The 20,006-nt window shown below is 36.5% G+C and overlaps 2 protein-coding genes across 5 annotated transcripts in view; one reads left to right on the top strand and one right to left on the bottom strand.

Annotated features, from left to right (window-relative positions):
* dag1 (dystroglycan 1) overlaps positions 1 to 20,006 on the bottom strand; it is a 363,385-nt gene that overhangs the window by 308,645 nt on the left and 34,734 nt on the right. The gene's annotated exons all lie outside the window — the stretch shown is intronic.
* pcbp4 (poly(rC) binding protein 4) overlaps positions 1 to 20,006 on the top strand; it is an 80,627-nt gene that overhangs the window by 31,260 nt on the left and 29,361 nt on the right. For both annotated transcript variants that reach the window (XM_056759086.1, XM_056759087.1), the window contains exons 2-5: positions 6,434 to 6,612; positions 8,116 to 8,139; positions 14,510 to 14,542; positions 17,249 to 17,365. In XM_056759086.1, coding sequence (XP_056615064.1) covers positions 6,505 to 6,612; positions 8,116 to 8,139; positions 14,510 to 14,542; positions 17,249 to 17,365 — 282 coding nt within the window. In that variant the 5' untranslated portion in view covers positions 6,434 to 6,504. The remainder of the gene's footprint in view (positions 1 to 6,433; positions 6,613 to 8,115; positions 8,140 to 14,509; positions 14,543 to 17,248; positions 17,366 to 20,006) is intronic.

Below are 20,006 nucleotides of genomic sequence, written 5' to 3'. Positions count from 1 at the left end.
AAGAATGAAACTAAAAGAAAAAAATGATAATGTTGATTTTCAGAACCGGAAAAGAAATGGACAATGTAATACATTTCTATGGTGCACTTAGTGTTTCGTAGTTGCTATGCTAGTATGCTACGCTAATCATATTTTACAAATTTTTCATGCAAACATGTTATCTAGGACATATGAACGGTTGGTAACAAAGATGACTTAAATCAGAGGTAATTTACATATAAAACTCTTATACTAAAAATAAAGGTGATAAGTGACGCCACAGAAGTATGATTTTTGTAATCGCCTTTATTTTAAGACTGTAGCAATGAAATCTTATTAGTTTAATTGCAAAGGTCAGACAGAGTGTTACAAATGGTTAGCTAAAACTAAATTCTGCTATTTCAGTACAAGAAGAGTGAGTAAAAGTGTAGGAGAGGATCATTCAATTCAATTCCTGATGGGGCAGGAAGCTAAAGAGCTTAATTCTACCCATAATCCTACACCTGACCCAGGTATTTAAAATCTTCAGGATTATAAAATTACAGGCAGGTGTGTGTTCATTAGCGCTGGAGCTAAATTGCAGAATGAAGTCCTCCAGGAATGGAACTGAATAGCTTTGTAGGTGGTGACCCCTTTAAACAACAATCACAAACATCGAGTGCGTTTACATACACAAAATAAACAGATTTCTATAAAAGGAACTTTCTCGTGTTTAAATGCATATCAATAAGCCGGTTACGCAGAAAACCGTGTTAACATGGAAGTTTGAGACTTGTTAGATTTAAGGCTTGCAGTGATGTCACCATCGATAGTCTAGTAATTGAAAATGCAGCAGGAAATCGGTCAGAAGCTTTATTTTTATGTCGCTTCTCATGTCTGCAGTAACTGCATATGCAACAATAGTTTTTAACTTGCCAATTGCGTAGCAACTGCATGATTCGAGAGTCGACTTTTATGCAGTATTTTACTGTTACTTCCGTTTGAGACTTTTACTATTGCGCTGTCGGACATGATCACATCAAACAAAACAGCATACGCCGTTTATGACCTTTCCCCAATAATTTTTTTTTTTTACGTGTTTACATGACTTTACTTGTTATCAGCTTTTTAAGCATAATCGGAGTGAGACTGACTGTGCATCTAAACCAGTGTTGGATAAGTTACTCTGAAAAAGTAATTAATTACTAGTTACTCATTACATGTTCAATAGTGTAATTAGATTACTGTCCAAATTACTCTGTCCAAAAAGTATTTAGTTACTCATTACAAATTACTTTCTATATCCTACATCAACCTTGATTAGTTAAGTGATTCAAGGATAGACATGAAACGGCTTATTTAATTCATTAAAGAATAATATTATTAACTGACCAAAGTATTACAAATGTGAGAATTATACATTAAAGCACAGATTTTAAAGTAAGACTTTGAATTTTGAAGTCAATTACAGTATTCCACACGCATGTATTTCAAAAAGTATTTAGTTTAATTACATCAAAAGTAACTGTATTTAAATTACAGAAAACATGAGAGTAATCCCTTACTTTACTTTTTCAAGGGAAAAGTAATTAAATTACAGTAACTAATTACTTAGTAACTAGTTACACCCAACACTGATCTAAACACACTCACTTTAAAGTGAATATTAAAAGTGAAATCTTTATCGCGTTATTACAAACGATTGTAAAGGTCATGGAAAACGTATCGGTTAGTGAATTAAGGCAATAAATAGATAAATATTAAAATTATTTTAGAGCCAGTTATTTATTTACACCTACAGTATATATTGGCATTATGCTATTTTGTTTCGACCTGTGATGAAACCTCATTGCTTGTGAATGTAAACAGATCATGCACACAAAGACTAGACATGCCCTTTTTTACCAAATTTTAACAAAAGCATCAAACTCAAACAACATTGCAAAGTGGCTTTAGACACGCTTTCGCAACTGGCTCATGTGGGGATTGTCTTGGGAATCTAAATACACCCACAAATGCTTTTTCGTCAGCAGAGAAAATATTATTTACTCAAGGCCTTCTGCTTCATTGTCTTTGCATAAGAGATTAGACACAATGCTTTTAAAGAGCTTCTTTTCATATTGTCAAACCAATTCAGGCGACAATAACATTAACTCAGCCCTTGTGTAATGCTAATAGACTTTCCAGTACAAGGACGGCCCCATGTTTTAGAGATAGAAGCTTGTCCATTTGGTGGAGTGATGCCATGATGGTGAACAAGCAAAGGGCTGGGCCATGAATCAGTCATGCATGGGTCAGTGAGATAGAGAAGTGGAGGTGGACAGAATGATTTTAACCCCATCCTGGAAGCACTCGAAAGCACTTCCATAATTCATGTACACTGAGATGAAGTGTCATGACTTGTAATAGAATACTTCTATTGTGTCCTGATGGACATCCCCCGACAAGATTAATCTAGGCTGTAACCCAGACTTGAATCTGTATGAGATCAGTAAACAATGAGGGTGAATAAATGATGTCGCTTAATGTGAAGGTGAATTTGGATGAGAAAGATTTTGTAGTAAGTTGTGTTCACATACATTACATTATTGTGATTCTGAAACCTACAGGACCCTTTATTGGTAATCTCATTTCTGAGAAGCAAGTTTATTTTATGTAACTCATAAGGCAAAAAGGGTTTGAACAATGGTAAGGTGTTTTTCTTCTTCTGGTGCAAGAAAACCTTGACATCAAGTCAACTTCAAATGAAAAACAAATTTGTAGAATATGGCCGCTTTAAACAACAATCACAAAAACGGTAATGGAATTTTAAAGTTGAATCCATATTGCGTAATTACAAGGGATTGTAAAGGTCATGGAAATGGATCGCTTAGAAGATGTAGAGGCGTTTTGTTTGTTTGTATTCAAACTGTGCATTGCTATTTGATCTATGAACAGAATTTCTAATCAATGTTGAATTTTTTGTTTAAAAGGACGATTTGATGACTGTATTATCCACATGTAATTAAATGCATCTGTTAAGGAATAACGTCAAAAAAAAGTGTATTGGTGCAAGAACACCTTGACTTGAAGTCAACTTCAAATAAATAATAATCATAGCCTTGTTGGATATGACCACATTTAATAACAACATATACGATATGTAGCCGCAGAAAAAAATAAAGTTTATATAAAGGTAAAGTTTAATAAATTCGTTTTTCTGAATTCAAGTGTTTTCTGAAGTGTTACCCAATTTTTTATACAAATAAAGTATTTGACCGGAGAAACCGGTCAAAATAACAGAAAAAATGCTCTGTATTCTTTCACACCTCAAATACTGCAAAGGAAACTATTTCAGACTCACTTTTAAGCAATACAACAATAATATTTGTACATGTATCTAAAAAAAATATTTAAAAAAAAGTATGTGAGTTTTCTCGTGTCCTGTCATGCTTGGTCTCTCCTGAGGTTTGATTTTGTTGAAATCTGAAACACTGGACTGGAATGGCCACAATACATCTCGAAATGTTGATTATATGACAGTTTAGAATGGTCTCTTCGTTTTTTCGGGCTGCCGCATGGTCCCTTCAATAACAATCATACCACATGTAAAGCAACACCGTACTATGCAGAACATCTTAACACTCTCATCAAAACCCAAGTGGTCATTAAGGGCTCTCTGGGGCTCTCCCTTCATTCCAAGTTGGGTGGTTTCTTATAACAGCAATTGTATTCACAGAATGTGCCATTATAAATGTTGACGGGGTGAAGAGGGTCCGCAGGACAAGCATGCAGAGAAATGATGTTAAGTACGGCCTTGACCGGCACGGTGTGTGTTTGAGCTGCACGGGGGAAGAGAGAGAAATAGACCAATGCAAATAGCAATACTCTGTCGTGACCTGGCACGCTCGCCTGCATACAGATGCTTTGAATAAATCCTGAGTTTGTATTCATATTCAAACCCACCCAACAGGAGCACAGGTGCTCCTGAGTGTCAATGCAATATATCGATCCCAAGCACTGATCTGAAACGCGCTTAGATCACATCTCTAGCGCATAACGTATGGTCAATATCCCATGTTACATTTATTTACAAGCTGTACGGACACCCAAGTAGTCCGCTGTTAATTTATAAATGCTTAACTGAGTTCAGTATGTGATTTCTACATATTTGTGACCACAGCTGTAAGCCACCGGTTGGCATCTCTCTCACTCTCTCTTGCTATTTCTCTAATTGGTTGGCGGATCGCCTTGCGGGAGGAGAATAAATGAGACAGGCACAAGTAACGATTGCTTTGCGTTAATGACAAGCACACCCGCAGACACGACTGTCCAAATTACACGCCACCAAACTCCCACACACCCGGCAGCCAGATCCACCGATACCTCTCACCTATCAGAAATCTGTGACACGATTTTGAAGACGTCCCGTTGAAATTTCGAATGGGTTTTGATCCAAAAATACATTTTCTAATTGAGTGCGCGTGACGACGGCAGGTTTAATTAACCGGTAGGCAGATATCAGAGGGGAATGGCGAACAGATGATGGACGGTTTTCTTTCAGGGGTCATGAACTAGCTCAAGCTAATTCGTCATTAGCTTGCCGAGATGGATTTGAAGCGTGCGGGACTGGCACATGCCCATCCATTTCTAAATGAAATTGCATTTTAATACCTATATTTTAAGTATTTGTGACCTTTTATTTTTTACAATGGGACATTTCTGATTGAAAAAATGTCAGAGAGACTATTTGAAACATTAAAGGACAGATTTTTGGAGAATCTAGTAGTGAGGTTGTTTTTCCATTTCCTAAAAATCAGCAAATTTAGACATCCAAGGTTTCGGAAGGACAACAATTATACATTTATATGTGGATGTAGGTATACAGTGGCAGTCAAAAGTTTGATAACGCTTGACTGAAATGTTTCTAATATTCTAGCGGCATCTAGCAGTCAAGTTGCGAATTGCAACCAACGGCACACTCCACCCCTTCTTTTTGAAGTACTACGGAGACTGGGAGAGAACTAAGATGTCGTCACGTTTTCGCTTTTTTCCCCGAAAGAAATAACGTATTTACGAAAGGTAGAGCTGTTTGTCCGTTTAGGGCTACTGTAGAAACGAAATGGCAAAAAACATTCCATGCATGTAAATCAAACTCATTCTAAGGTTATAAAAAACATAACGCTTCATCATGTAAGGTCTAAATACAGCTCTGAACCTAGAACATGTTGTATTTCTGTCAATAGATCCTCCAAAAAAATGCACACTGGACCTAAAAAAATTACTGGATTGTGTAAAAGTTGATGTTGCAATGTCAAAATATAAAGGATTTGTGACATCATCAGAAAAGAAAAGCTGTTTCACGAGCAGAGCGTGGTATGGCAACTTCATGACTAAAATGCTAAAGTTTAAACTAGCAGGTTCCAGTCCATTCTGCTCCAATCTAGCTGTTGTTGAACACACAAACATTCGACATGAAAAGCCTCTGAACCACATCGCCTAAGAGCATAGCTTTCAAATCTAATATTGCTGAAACAACTCCAAACATTTGCTGTCTTGGATGTTTCTCAATGCTCTCTGCACAACGCGATCTATAAAAAGCAGTCAGACGGTCTCAATAGAATCTGTGCTGTTTCTTTCAGTAAGAGGAGCAGAAAACCTACAATTTCCTCTATCTAAAAAGAACGATTTTTCAAAACCGGCACCACCTCTCGCTCAACCCCGCCACGTCTGGGTCGCCACCAAAAACCGCGGAAATGCAGTGGGAGTAATTTCAGCGAGCACTTACAGTTCCTCTGACAGTGGCTAAATCGGTGATACTGGGTTTGCGATGTGCGCTGTTGTAACAGAACACCACATTGTCATCGTTCAGCTGCCCGGGCATTGTTGGATCAATGTGTCATGTGTGTCTTTGCTTAACAACTGAATACTTTGAGCGCAAGTTCAGACTGCACGGCTATCACAGAGCTTATTTACTGCTGAGACGTGGAGATTCAGTGTTCCTGTAACTCAACTGGCAGGGTAACAATGCCAAGGTCATGGGTTCCATCCCAAGACAGTATAACTCAAAAGTTGGATAAAAGCATCTGCCGGATGCACACATGAACTGAAAAGAGATTCATGTCGAGGCAAACAAAAATCTTCTGTTGATTTTTGGTTTTGTGGTCAATATGTCAGAGAACTGGCCCGGTGGGTTGTGCATGTGGCCTGACAAGTTGTGACATGTGGGTAAATTATAGCCTGAAAAAAAAATCAGTTTTAGTAAACATGTTCTTGCATTTCATATAACTTATTATAAAGCCAATAATCATTTATATTTTGAAACATGTTTTCAGACTTCAAACTATAAATGCCCCTAAATACTGTAGATAGATACTGTACATTTTCTAACAAAGATGTTGATGAGCTGAGATTTCATATCATACTGTAGAACGCATGCGGACGGTTGCAACGCAGATTCATTGACATTTCATGTTTTTGTATGTTGTTGTTACAGAGAAGCGAGAGAAAGGAGAGACTCCTGCCTCCCCCCTCCCCACCCATTCCATCATCTGTAGAGCATCTTTCATGCGTCTCCCTGGGCACGACTCCCACGTCAGGATGAACTGTGAGCAGGATTTTGGAGATGGAGGAATGAACGTCACGCTAACCCTCCGCCTGCTCATGCATGGCAAGGTAAGAGCACTTACCCGAAGCGTTCGTGTATATTTTAAAATGATAAACTGAACTGACATTTTGAAGAACAAATATTAAGGCAAAAACTGTTTCGGAGGATTGCAAAATTGAAACTTTTTTAAATATACATGTAAAAACATTAAAAATAATACTATTTAATAATATAAAAATAATATACATTTTTACATATAAAATAATACTATATAACAATATAAATATAATTTAATATAATCTATATTTTTTGTTATATTTCTTATCAATAGTTTGACTAAATATGAGATTTAGAGAAAGTCTGTGAAAAGGACAGGAATGTGGAAAAAAACTAAATGTACAGTAGTCAATGCACATTCAGTTTTTTCTTTTGACTTAAATCTAAAGCCAGAAGAATCTAAAAAATAAAATTGCACAAAGCCCCAACGTCTAATGCAAATATAAACATTTAATTTAATATATAAAAAAATGTATCATGAATAATACTTATAAATTAGAATTACAAATAATTATGAATAATAAAATAATCATTAACAATAAACAATTCTTATTTATTTATTATTAAAATAATAATAATTTGTTTATTTTTATTACAAAACAATACAGTCCACGAAATATAAATAAATTATAATATATAATTTTATTAGATATCTAGAAAAACCTATCAACTCCATAAAACACTGATAATAATTGATTATGTTTATTAAATTACTGTTTTTAAACATCATTTATTTGATCTCCTATTGCCCAGTCCTAATTCCAAACAAAATGACTTGAGTTATTAGTAAACAAACGCATGCAACGTTTGTGTCGTCATTGTGTGTTGTCAACATGTGCTTTTATCTGTCAGCCAACTGTCAACAGATTTCCTCCCACACTCCTGTAACTCATCTCTCACGTTTGTGTGCCAATAAACCGAATGAGTCATTAAAAACAGTCATGAAAAATCCATGAAGATGTAACGAAGCGTTAATAAACTGCCACATTTAGGTGATTTATGTGGCAATTTATGTTAATTCTCTATCACATCAACAGATTGCGATGCAATGTTTTCAAAGACACTTTCAATGATGATAAAAACAGACATCATTCAGATGAGAGGATCTCCCTCAAGCTCAAAACGAGACACATGCTAACTGAAAACTTTTCTCAATGATGTCAAAGTAAAATTGGGATCAAGAAATTATAATACTTTACAAATCAATGTTCAATCCATGTGTCTGTTTGTGAAGCATCGACTTTTACATTTTTTGAACAAATTAATATTTAATATTGTAATGCCAATTCATTTAAACCGGTACCATGATATTACCCTTCCAGTTAAAAGACCTCAAATATAAACATAAATACCATGACAATACGCTGTACTTACTGAATAATCAAAGTATCATGTTATTACCATCTGATATGTGTCCCGATATCCTGCCTTATGTAAAAACCCTACAGGCAAATATCTGGAACGTTCGCTTGCTGATCAATAATCTGACATTTGCTTTGTTTCTCTATTCACAGGAGGTTGGAAGCATCATAGGCAAGGTGAGCAAATATCTTTGTTCCCTCTGTTGACTTAAGTTCTATGGATGTGTGTCCTGATGTTCTGTTGCTTTATAAAGCACAACATTACAATTCCGGAAGTAAAAACCTATTTGTTATCCATACAGAAAAAATTGCATTTCAGACAAGAATAAAATTAAATACGGACCTAGAATGTTAGCTTGACGATAATGAAATGACGAATTCCCAGTGGAAAACCCACACTACCCATAATTCTAAAGCGTAATCCTCTTTGGATCAACCAATCAGAAGGATCAGTGTTACCTTGGAAACGAGAACCGAAAGTGCTCAACAGCAACCGCGCACTCCCACAATGCATTGTGAAACTCTCCCTATGCACTCTTGAACAACTCTAATGATGCATTTAGATGTAAGTATTTAGCAAAAACTTGAAGAATATGATAGAACAAATACATCTGGGAGACGTCTTTTTGATGTCTGCACTTACAAGACGTTTTTTTTTTGTTGCTCATCTGCAATACGTCTCTGAGACGTCTCTGTTTTTTTCCTTGTGGTGCCCTCCTGATCTTGTACACACACACACGAAGGCATACCGTACCTTTAAGTGGCTTGACCAAAGTGACTTTGACATTAAAAGTTCTAATAAAATGGTATGAAAATGACAATTATTAACGTATGTAACCCAAACGGAAAATGTATTTTTTAATCAAACATTTTTAACAAATTTAATAGCCCACAAAACCCAACTGAATGAACCAGTCTTACTCATTCACATCCTGCATTCTCTGTGGTTCACTTTAAATGATATCTTATATTCGCTAGCCACTGAAAAGTTCAACAGTTTAAATGAATCGGTTCAAATGAGTCATTCGTGTGCGAGTCATTCTCAACTTAGTGCACGTTCACACTGGCGAATTTGCGGTGTACAGAAAACGCTGATTCAACGATACAACTGCACAGCTAAAGACATTACAATGATGTATGTCATGTTAATTTAAGAAAACTCTACGAAATTTACGTACTTTGATGAAGAACAAACACTCGTGAAACACAGCTGGCACTTGTTATGCAATTCTTACGCCTTAGTGTGCGGATTAAGAAAATACGCCTCTACTGTGGTGTTATGCCGCAACTGCAGTTACAAATGACAGTGTTAAATGCACGCTGCATTTCTTGTGAAGACACCCGACAAAATTTTGGCGAGAGAGGAGGCACGACATTTGACATTTGAATTCCTCTATGCAGGAAAAACCCTGGTCACATATGTAGTATTTTTGATACGTGTAATGTTATTTTATGTAATTCGCAGTGTTTCATTGGAAGTATGATTGCCTCGAAATCATTTCAATACACGTTAAGTTAAAAACATAAATAATTGAGCGCGGTAATAAAAAGAATCATGCTCATTGATTTTCAAATACGTTTTTGCTTGTTGCAGTGTTTTGATTGGTCAAAATCCCAAATCCCAAATTAGACATCTACCGAATATATCACTACTATGTTTCCTAACAAATTGTTTGTTAAATGCTCAAGTCGTGCATCATTGTATTAATGATCTGGATGTATTACGAGATTAAATTCTACATTCAGCACTGTTTATCCCTAGAGCGAGTGCAATTGTCCAAACATGACACAATGTGTCGAAGAGACGGAATGCAGATGTCATAATGATTAGTAAACAGTGTGTCAGATGGTCACGATGTGATTTCTGTGTGTTTTTGTGGCCCGAAGCTACAAAACACATACTTACACAAACCGCCGACCACACACAACACACACAGTTGTTGGCATTTCCTTGGCCACACATAAATCTCTGTGACACAAAGATGCTCCCTTCAGAACCGGTCTGGTAATAGGTCTCTGGGCTTAAGCCAGAGTTTTGGCTCGAGTGGCCACAATACAACAGCCAGACGGAGGAATACAGACCTCTGTGCTCCACAGGGAACTGCAGTGCTGAACACACACATCTTCTAACACATAGCTCACTTTGCCTTTTCCAACACAAATTGTCGTTCACTGTATTGCCCTGAAGCGATGCACTACATAATTCATTAACTTTAATAAGATACACAAGTCTATCTTAAAATTGGAATATCCAAACATCAAAGGGAGATTTTTATGTTAGGATTGGTCAAGCTGGATTGTGTGTTTGAAGATGTCGGAAGATTGTGTGTTGTTCATGTCGGAAAGATTCAACAAATATACCCGAAACAGGAAAGTTAACATGTGCAAAGATACACAAACTCAATTTCACATCATGAAGTTCCAAAATGAGCCAGTGTGCAATACATTGCCAGCTTTACCACTAGGAGTGCTATATTGCGCATTGGTGTAAACGACTATCTTCCAATGTCAGTTTTTTATTAAGGCACCGCAACAGCTTAAAGAGAATTTTGTTTAGCAAGCGAGTTCGAGTTACCTAAATTGTTGGCATTTTTTATAGCTAGCTACTTGAGTTATATCAACCATTGCACTATCTGACCTATATATCTTCAAACACACAATCAAGCTCAAAGGTGTTTGCGATGACCAGTCAAAATAAAAGTCCAGGTAACTTGAACAAATTCTACACACACCCACATGAAAAAATCTGCAGTATAGAATATTATTTACTTTGGTTACTTTTGTTTTATTCTATAACATTTGTATGTATTTCTTTAAAACAAGCAGTGTGTTTAAAATAAATTGTTGATGTTTTAAATATTAATAATAAAAGAAAAACAAAATTTTACGTCATTGAGTTTCAAAATGAGTCTTAATATAAGTATGCAATGTTGTTATTTCTGCATCGCCACTAGGAGCGCTAAATATTAGCGTAAACTATCTTCTACAATGAAGTTATTTATCTTAATTTTTTAGGTCAACTACTATTAAGGCACTCCAGTTTAAGGAGAATTTTGGTTAGCAAGCTACTTACGCGTCTGCATTTTTTAAAGCTAGCTACTTTCTTTTGCAGAACACAAGAAGATATTTAAACAAATGGTGGTTACAGAACAGCACAGTTAACTTCCCTTATTAACTTCTATTGTGACCATGCAAGTGAATAGGGGGCTTTTAACAACATTCTTAAAAATATCTTCTTTTGTATTCTGCGGAAGAAAGTCATACAGGATTGAAATGACACGAGGTAAATGGGTAAATGAGGACAGAATTTTTATTTTGAATGTGAACTACTTAAATGTATTTTTTATTTAAACCAGACAGGCATATTGTTTGCATTTCTTCCCCCTTACTCAAACAAAAAACGAACACTGACCTAAAAAAACAATGTATGCACCGAACCGTGAATTGTATGTACAGTTACTCCCCTACTTTTAAGTGCTAATATGCTCCAGTCAGACATTTTAGTGGACTACTATGAATATTACATTCTTTCATAGCAAACTGTAACTAAATGCAGCCATACCTGAGCTTTCTCATGACATTTATGGAGTTAGGATTCAGTAATGCTCCATCACTTTCAGGCTAAAGGATGCACTGTGGAAGATTGTGACATCCCCTGATGTTTTTTTTTTTTTTTTCTGCACCTCCTCTAAAGCTTGAGAGATTGAAGGGCTAAGGCATATATATTTCCCTGATGTAAAATCGATACACTAAGGTTTGGTTTCCCGAACACGGATTAAACATAGGCTTAAATTTGCGCAGTTACCGTGACTCTCCGTCACAAATTTCCATCGCAGACTGTCGTTGGGAAGAGGTACCTTGAGTTGATTACTATTCCTAATGCACCTTGAGGAGAAAGAGATGAAGGTGAATGGGAAATTACTAGATGTAATAGACCTCAGCTAAGAGTAGACGACATATGTAATTCGACGCGAATGAAAATGAAGCTGTTAGGGACAAAAGTACATTCCGTTCAAGGAGTCTCGTTCGAGAAACACAAGCTCAATGACTTTGTGTATATTGTTTGAACAAAAACATTCAGATGTTTTTTTGGGCCTCATTCATGAAACTCAAGGTGATGAAATTTCCGGTGAAGTTCATTCTAGTTCTTTTAAAAACACTTTCAAACTGTTTTCTAAAATCAAATTAAAACAGAAATTAGTTCTCCATCATGAACGGGTTTAAACGTGTTGTTTTAATGAATCGTGTTTTTTGTTGTTTTGGGATGTTCAAAGGTCAATTGATTCACACCTAAAATAATACAGTATTGACAGAATTGTTTTTTGCACCCCACAACCTCATTTACATTCCAACTGAAAAATCGCTGAAAGAAAAGCAATTATGTTTTATCCAGCCTTTATCCCGTGCTTTGAGTCGCAGAAATGGAAGTTTCTTTGAATCTACATAAAAACAAACATTGGGCCATCTCCACCAATGTTGTCCCAACTATCCTAACAGAGTTGTCTCCACAAACAATTTCATATTAAACAATGTTGTTGATTTGTTCAGGGTTTTGGAACTCCCAGAATGCTTTGCAGTGTGGTTAAATCATGTGGCTACTGTTATAGGATTGTTTTGTTTTATTCTGACTTTATTTATGCCTTTTTAAATTGTTTTTATTGTTACTGTTTATTATTTTGGTGCACCGTAGGAAATCATTTTCTTACTTAATGATTTTTGTTTATTATGTCTGTTAATGACCAAATGAAGCATCAAAGTGATATGAAAATATGAAAACTCTTATCATTTAACCTCCTTCATGTCATTCCAAACCTGCATGAGTTTCTTTCTTCTTCAGAACACAAAATTAAATACTTTAAAGAATGTTGGCAACCCAACAACATTGACTTCCACTGGATGGAAACAAAACCATTGAGACGTTTCTCAAAATATCTTCTTTTGTGTTCAACGGAAGATAGAGTCATACGTTTTTTATCAAAGACAATGATTACAGAATTTTATTCTGTGGTCAAGTATCCCGCCAAAGTCTGTGCACATAAATACAACTGTTTTCAAACCTTTTCTTTACTAGATTTTCACATGTAGAAGTATAGAAGTAAGTATTGTGAACGTCACTACATATAGTTGTAAAAACTATAAGAATCGTTTAGCGATATAATAATATTGAAAGAATAATAAAACTAATAGGGCGTTTAAACGCTTTATGCATTTAAGCCGTTCGATAAGACGAAAATGGCGTTTTGGGGGACCGAAAAAGCAAACTTTGAAAAACGTGTCTCAAAGCGCAACTTTTTGATAACCCCACCGTTTTCGTTTTCATGTAAACTCAAGACAGCACTTTCTGAAAATGATGACATCTGTATTACGCGCTCAGTTGAGCCAAAACAGTATGGCGGCTTCCCATACTGTGAGCTCTTGCTGCTCGACTATGTATTAACGTTTCCACAGCAAAATGTTAATTTGCTGCACCAATAAGACCAACGGAGACACACTATTTCGCCTGACTTGAAAAAAACATATACACCGACAAACGTTATTAAAAAGCACTTTTTGCTTATAACTGTGCATGTGTATGTGTATGTGCCTATGCACGTCCTGTTTCTTTACACAACAACATCGCCATCCACTGGCCTGGCGTGCACACTACAGCATTTTTATCCGTTTTCCGGGATCCGTGTAAATGCAGACCGTTTTGAAAACGCTGTCATGTGTACGTGAAACTTTTAAAAAATGCAAAGGAAAAACTTTTCCATTTTTTTCAAAGTGTAAACATGGCCTAAGAATGGTTAGTTAAAATAGATCTATTTTTGTGTAAGTAACATTAGTTTTAATAGTATTGGTAGTCAAATATTATTTGCTTTCACGCGATTTTTTCAACAATCATTTTACCACAAAAAACTAGAAAATATACTACATCAATGAATCAGCCAAAACATATCAGAATTCTTGCAACATTACCCAATTAAGTGATTATTTAATAAGCATCTGTGAATAATGACACGTGCATCAAAGTGTGACGTTTTAACAGATTCTGTGCCATCAAAATATCTACTACTGTTGGGATTTATGTGATGTGTGGTTCCGAAAAAAAAACGCTGTCTAAAACGAAAATTTCCTTGATGAATTAAACCCACTCAAGCTCCACTGTTATGACTCATCCCATCGTCTCTCTTGCCCATCTATAAACAATAAAACGCCATTCAAGCGTGCACAAGCAGGCATTTGGATTCTCGGTCATGACCGCATGGCACGTGTGTCTGATAGTGGGACGCTATCTAAGTGATTCATGGAATATTGATTCTCTAGTCAGCCCAATTGCAGGCCCTTCCATTGGAAACCCGCTCCCTCGGGACCCGTCCATGCAGATGCCATATTGCTGTGTAGCGAAGCAGAATTGATATTAATTTTAGCTAGCTGTTCAACTAGTCAAACTCACTTTAAGCTATTAGGGCATTGTGAAGGACGGTCACCCGTGGGGAAAAAACGTATCACGCAAATAAACGCAACAAATGCAATGAGTGAATTATGATCTGCTTTCTCTCAACAGAAAGGAGAGACCGTGAAGAGGATACGAGAGGAGGTAAGCTGCATACTACATAGTTCCCTATGGTGTGTTTTTTTTACGTTCGACCATACATCTTGCTTATTCCATGTTTTGCTAAAGGTAGCATGATGTTACGCAACGTGGAATTATCACGAATAAAACGCTCAAAATGCCCTTGTTTAATTCAGTGTTCGTGCCTTTCAGCTTTGCGTACGTGAAAGTGGTGAATGTAAGGAACATATCAATGTGCATATTTAAAAGAACCCTTTCATCTCAAGGGCGTCTGACACGCACGCGCGCAAAATATCATTAGTTTGATACGCTGGTATTTTTAAGGTAGCTGCTCATAACAATCGCTCCCAGATAAAGACTGAAGCGGGTTACCAAGGAGAGAGACCCAGGCGTGGGTGAGCATGTCCCTTCGAGAATAAGAAAACAACACAGTTAATCAGTAAAAATCCTTCATGCGCTAACTGAAACACACAATGTCTTTTCTTGTGTAGCTCTTCTTCACCCTACCATAATGGGCTTTGCTTCCTAACAACATAAAATGTCAAAAAGGCTTCGTTCCTTCACCCTAATTAAGGGTTTAGGGGTTGGCAAATGGAAACATGAGCCCGCGTACGAGCCTTCTCCATCACATTAGTTGGGACACCGCAGGGGTCGATCCGCAGATGTCAGAAATAGACGAAATTGCCATCGGATTCCTTCGCTCTGTTATGTGCTTTTGTAATCGGATGAAGCTTAAAGGAATTGCCAAAATGGATCATTTTGTCTTCATTTGCTCAGAAGTCGTACGGATTTTGAGGAACAAGAGAGCATGTCTGTCTTCCAACGAATATTAGGAGAGATGCTTTTGAAAAATGTTCATGAGGGTACAAAAATAAATTAAAATTCACGATCATGTTATTCCAAACCTGTATGAATTTCTTTCGTCTGCAGAACACAAAAGAAGATATTTTGAGGAATGTTGGTAACCTAACAACATTGACCCCCATCGACTTCCATTGTATGAACAAAACCACGGACACATTTCTCAAAATATATTTTGTGTTTCACAGTAGAAAGAGTCACATACAGGGTTTGAACGATGTGAGTATAAATAAATATGTTTTGTAGTGAACTGTCCCTTTAAAGTGTGCATGCTAATTGCTAATGCTACTGATTCTCAAATGCATCCGCTTATCTAATCGTGACACATTTTTCCTTAATAAATCGAGAGATCAGTTTCAGTGAAGCAGACAGGCTGAGACAGTTAATCACACCGGCCGGTCCAGATCTATCATATCTACACAGACGCATTTATACACTAGCATAAAGTATGATTAGATTGCTGAGAGTGTAAACAAAGAAAAAAAAATGTTACTGCTTTGAGGTTGCTATTTTATTTACCTAAGACATAAACAGTGTTATTGAGACTTTGGAGTTTTGGAGAGTTTGATCTAATACACAGACTGGCTGTAGAACCTGTATTGGGACTATTTAGTCAATGCAACAAAACACGCACAAAAAACATATAAGCAACAAAGCGAAACATGATTTGGACTATTTATGAGTCCTTTAAATAGTGAAGACCACCTTAACAGACAGTAGGTTTTTCATATCTTATCATATTTTTATATATATCTTGAAGAAACAGGTAAAGCCACCAAACATAATCTTTACAAGCGTGTGTTTAAGAATGCACACTGCTTTGTAAACAGCCTCAAACCTTTTTTTCTAAAGGCCCCATCATCCCAAAGGCCGCTTTCAAACACACCCATATATATATATATTTATTTTATCTTTCAAAGTGAAGTGTGGCCACGGCAAGCACTCCACCTACTTGTTTGAACTCCGCTATTATTTAGAGAGAGACACCGAACAAACGATAGACAGCCTTAGAGAGAGAGAGATTACAAATAAACCCTTTTGGGGGGAGATTTTGGAGGAAGGAATAGAAAGATGTCCATGTGGAGTGCCAGCTTCAATTGAGGAGAGAAGGTGAATTTTACAGAGACATACGTTGTGATTTGTCTAATCTCGTCCAAATCAAAAATGTTCTTGCTCAAATTTACTGGATAGTAATATCTGTTTGATAGATTATTTTTCACAGCGTTTCTCATTATTCATTTAGATATTTATTGAATATCACCACTAAAACTAAATCTCTTATTTTTTATAAATTTACTTTTTAAACAGTACCAACTTCTTGGTGAAACAACAGCTTTAATGCTGGGCTTACACCAAACGGGAATTAAGCGATTTGCGAGAGTAAATGACGATGCAAAGACGCGTATATATGCAAACTCGTGGCAGGCAATGCAAATGATGTAAAAGCCGTGAACGCGTGTCAATCTCATCTTCCGCGAAGGTTGAATTTTATTTTGAGATCGCGTCACTCAAGTGATAATAACAAACATTTCCCGTGAGAAATAGGGAGCGTGGAACACTGGTGTGAACCCAGCATAAATGCTGCTGACATACAGCGTCCAACATTCAATTAAAATCTCAATTATGAAAAAAAAAATTGAAATGATGTCATTATTATTACTCGCTTTATGCGTTAAATTTTTCTTTTTCGAATACAAAAAGCTCAACTTTTGTTCTACGATTGTGAAAGAATTTCCATTTTTTGAAAGGCGGAAAGACCAGAACAGCAGGAAACAGGATGCGAGTGTTAAAACAAAAATGATACATATCTGTTTAGATTCTCGTTCTGATTCCATCTGGTTCTTCTGTTCCATCTTTCCATCCTTACAGAGCAGCGCACGTATCAATATCTCCGAAGGCTCATGCCCGGAGCGAATCATCACCATCACAGGGTCCACAGAGTGTGTGTTCAGAGCCTTCACCATGATCACAATCAAACTAGAGGAGGTGAGTACACTTTCATACACTGTGTGTTCATAAGTGAGCATTAGAAGTAGACATCAATACATAAATCATGAATTCACTACAAGAATTCATAATAATGACATGCTCTTGACAACTATCGATATTGACTTATCGACCTTTATTATTTATGTTTTAATTATAATAATGCTCAAATTTATTTTTATTTTCTTATTAAAAATGTCATATGTATAATTTAAATGAGAATTATTTATATTATCATATGTAGTAACATAATAAAACAATAATCATGGTTATTATTATCGTAATTTTTGTCAATGTATTGCGACAGCTTTAGTTAGAATTGTTTATACTATACGACGACTTAAAAAAAAGGTACTTTTTCTAAAATTGACAATGAAAGATGCTTACGTTTCTGAAAATCGATAGCTAAACTATGCTAATATTACAGCTAGTTAATAGAGGGTGTCTAGTTTGGACTAATAATTGGTTTCTAGTTACAAGTACATTTTATTTCAAATGATAATATTTCATAATATAAGTTAAATTGTATTGCCCAATTTTTTTTTCTTAAAATAAGTAATGGAGTCAGGGTCTGAATGAATAAACATGTCTACAGTAGATGCCGAAAGGTGTTTGCATCTCAGAGATTCTAGGACGGGGTTTGTAAGAACAGCTGGGTGAAGCAGTGGGTAGTTTTCATTTATCTTCAAACGGTCCCATAGCAATAGGGTGCCTGTCTGTGGTGGGATTATCCCGTAGAAATAATTTGGGCCCCAGCACACATAACAACCCCCTCGGCGATGCCAGGGAACGATTGATGAAAAGAGACATCCAGCTCTTTGAAGAAACATACGGCAGACTTCAACATCCCACATCGCTGTGGGAATAAAACATTACTGGTGATGTGTGGCGCTATTTCAATGTTAAAATACTTTCTGCTATTTCTTCTTAATACGTAGAGACACGTGTAAGTAAGCCATTCGCGGGACGCGATTTTCCTAAATTTTTTTAACAAACTCAAAACATTGTTTGTTCTGCTAAAGCTTTCCTGTAGCTCAGTGGTAGGAGCATTGCGTTAACAACGCAAGGTTGTGGGTTCGATCCCAGTGGATTGCAAATACCTATGTAAAATGTATAGGATAAAGCAATGTAAGTCGCTTTGGATAAAAGCATCTGCCAAATGCCTAAATGTAAATGTTTGGGCGTCTTATTGGCTCATCCAAAGGTACGAGTTTGGGGCGGGAATTATCTATGAGTTCAGCCAATCAAAGACTTGTAAAGTTCATTTGTGGAGGCAAGTGGGTTATTACTTTTCGACAGTACCCATTGTAACATAAATTTGCATTCGATACACATCTGCGGTTTATTAATGACATCATCAAAGTTATATAACCGCCAGTCAATGATGTGTATCTGTCTGCCTGCAGCATGTCATATCAACCCCTACCAAGTAATAATGAATCTTCTTACTCCTGCTAAATCTATTATGTATTTGATATCCGTTCAGGGCAGGCAGGGTGCCATTCATTAAACATATGTTAGGAATCTCCCTCACCCGATGCGCCACACGTGCCTGCTTCCTTCTACCCATAAGGGAGGAGTCGCCATAGAAACACTCGAGGCAGTGGCTTGCTTTCGCCTATACCGACCATGTGATGAGGATTACTGGTTGAATTTTACCAGCAGCTCCGTTGAGGTCTGGCACAACTTTGATGCCGGATGTAAAAGTCTGCCGCTTTAAAGAGGACACAGAGGGAGAGAAAGGGGCTAAATCAATGTTTTTTGTCGATCTGTGGCGAAATAGAGAGAAAGGTCTTTAGGGACTTAAAAGGAAGTGGAGAACTGGAGTTAATAAATATAATAACTTTTCTATTTTAAAGGCTAAAAATGTTGGAACCACAGGGTATGTCATGAGACTGAGACAGTGTGTTTGAGCCCTCGTGCAAGTCATTCCATATGTAGGAAGAAGAGCAAATTGTGCCCCCAAAATGTATAAAAGGGCATTACAGACAAAAAAATCTGTTAAATATTTGAACAAAATTACGACTACATGCATTTCTCACAAGTCAAAATAAAAGGAACATCATTTTGAAATATAGACAGTTTCATAGTACACAAGTGCCTGGCCCAAAGTTAAAGGGGTCATATGGCGCAAATATGTGTTTTATTATGTGTTAATTTTCGAACAAGTAGCATTGTAGTGCAAAAGAACATTGCATTGGTGTTATATTGTCACATTTTTTACATCAATGAAAATGGCGGTAAGATTTATTTTACCTATAACAAGTTGCAATGTAGTTGAACCAAACTTTGCGGTGATTTCTTTAAATCAAGTTTACAGATTTAATTTGTTATGTTGTATATGTTTTTTTTGTTTGTTTTACTGATTTGGGTCCCTGGGTAGTATTTTGTCCATTTAGCTTCAGTGTTGTTATCAACTTTTTGTAAGCTGCTAGTGTGGCTAACTACTGTACCAAACTTCAGCTGTTCTTTGAAACTGTAGGAACAACTTACTCAATTTACAGTGGCTTCTCTAAAACTTATTAATATCACAATTATTCATTTGAAAAAAGACCAAAAATGAAAAGTCAGACATTCAGATATTCCTTTGCTCTTTTCTTAACCAAACCGCCACAGTATCAACAGGAACACATCCTCAGCT

This window comes from Triplophysa dalaica, chromosome 10, assembly GCF_015846415.1.
Source record: "Triplophysa dalaica isolate WHDGS20190420 chromosome 10, ASM1584641v1, whole genome shotgun sequence".
NCBI lineage: Eukaryota > Metazoa > Chordata > Actinopteri > Cypriniformes > Nemacheilidae > Triplophysa > Triplophysa dalaica.
This window is presented reverse-complemented; position numbering and strand designations above follow the sequence as displayed.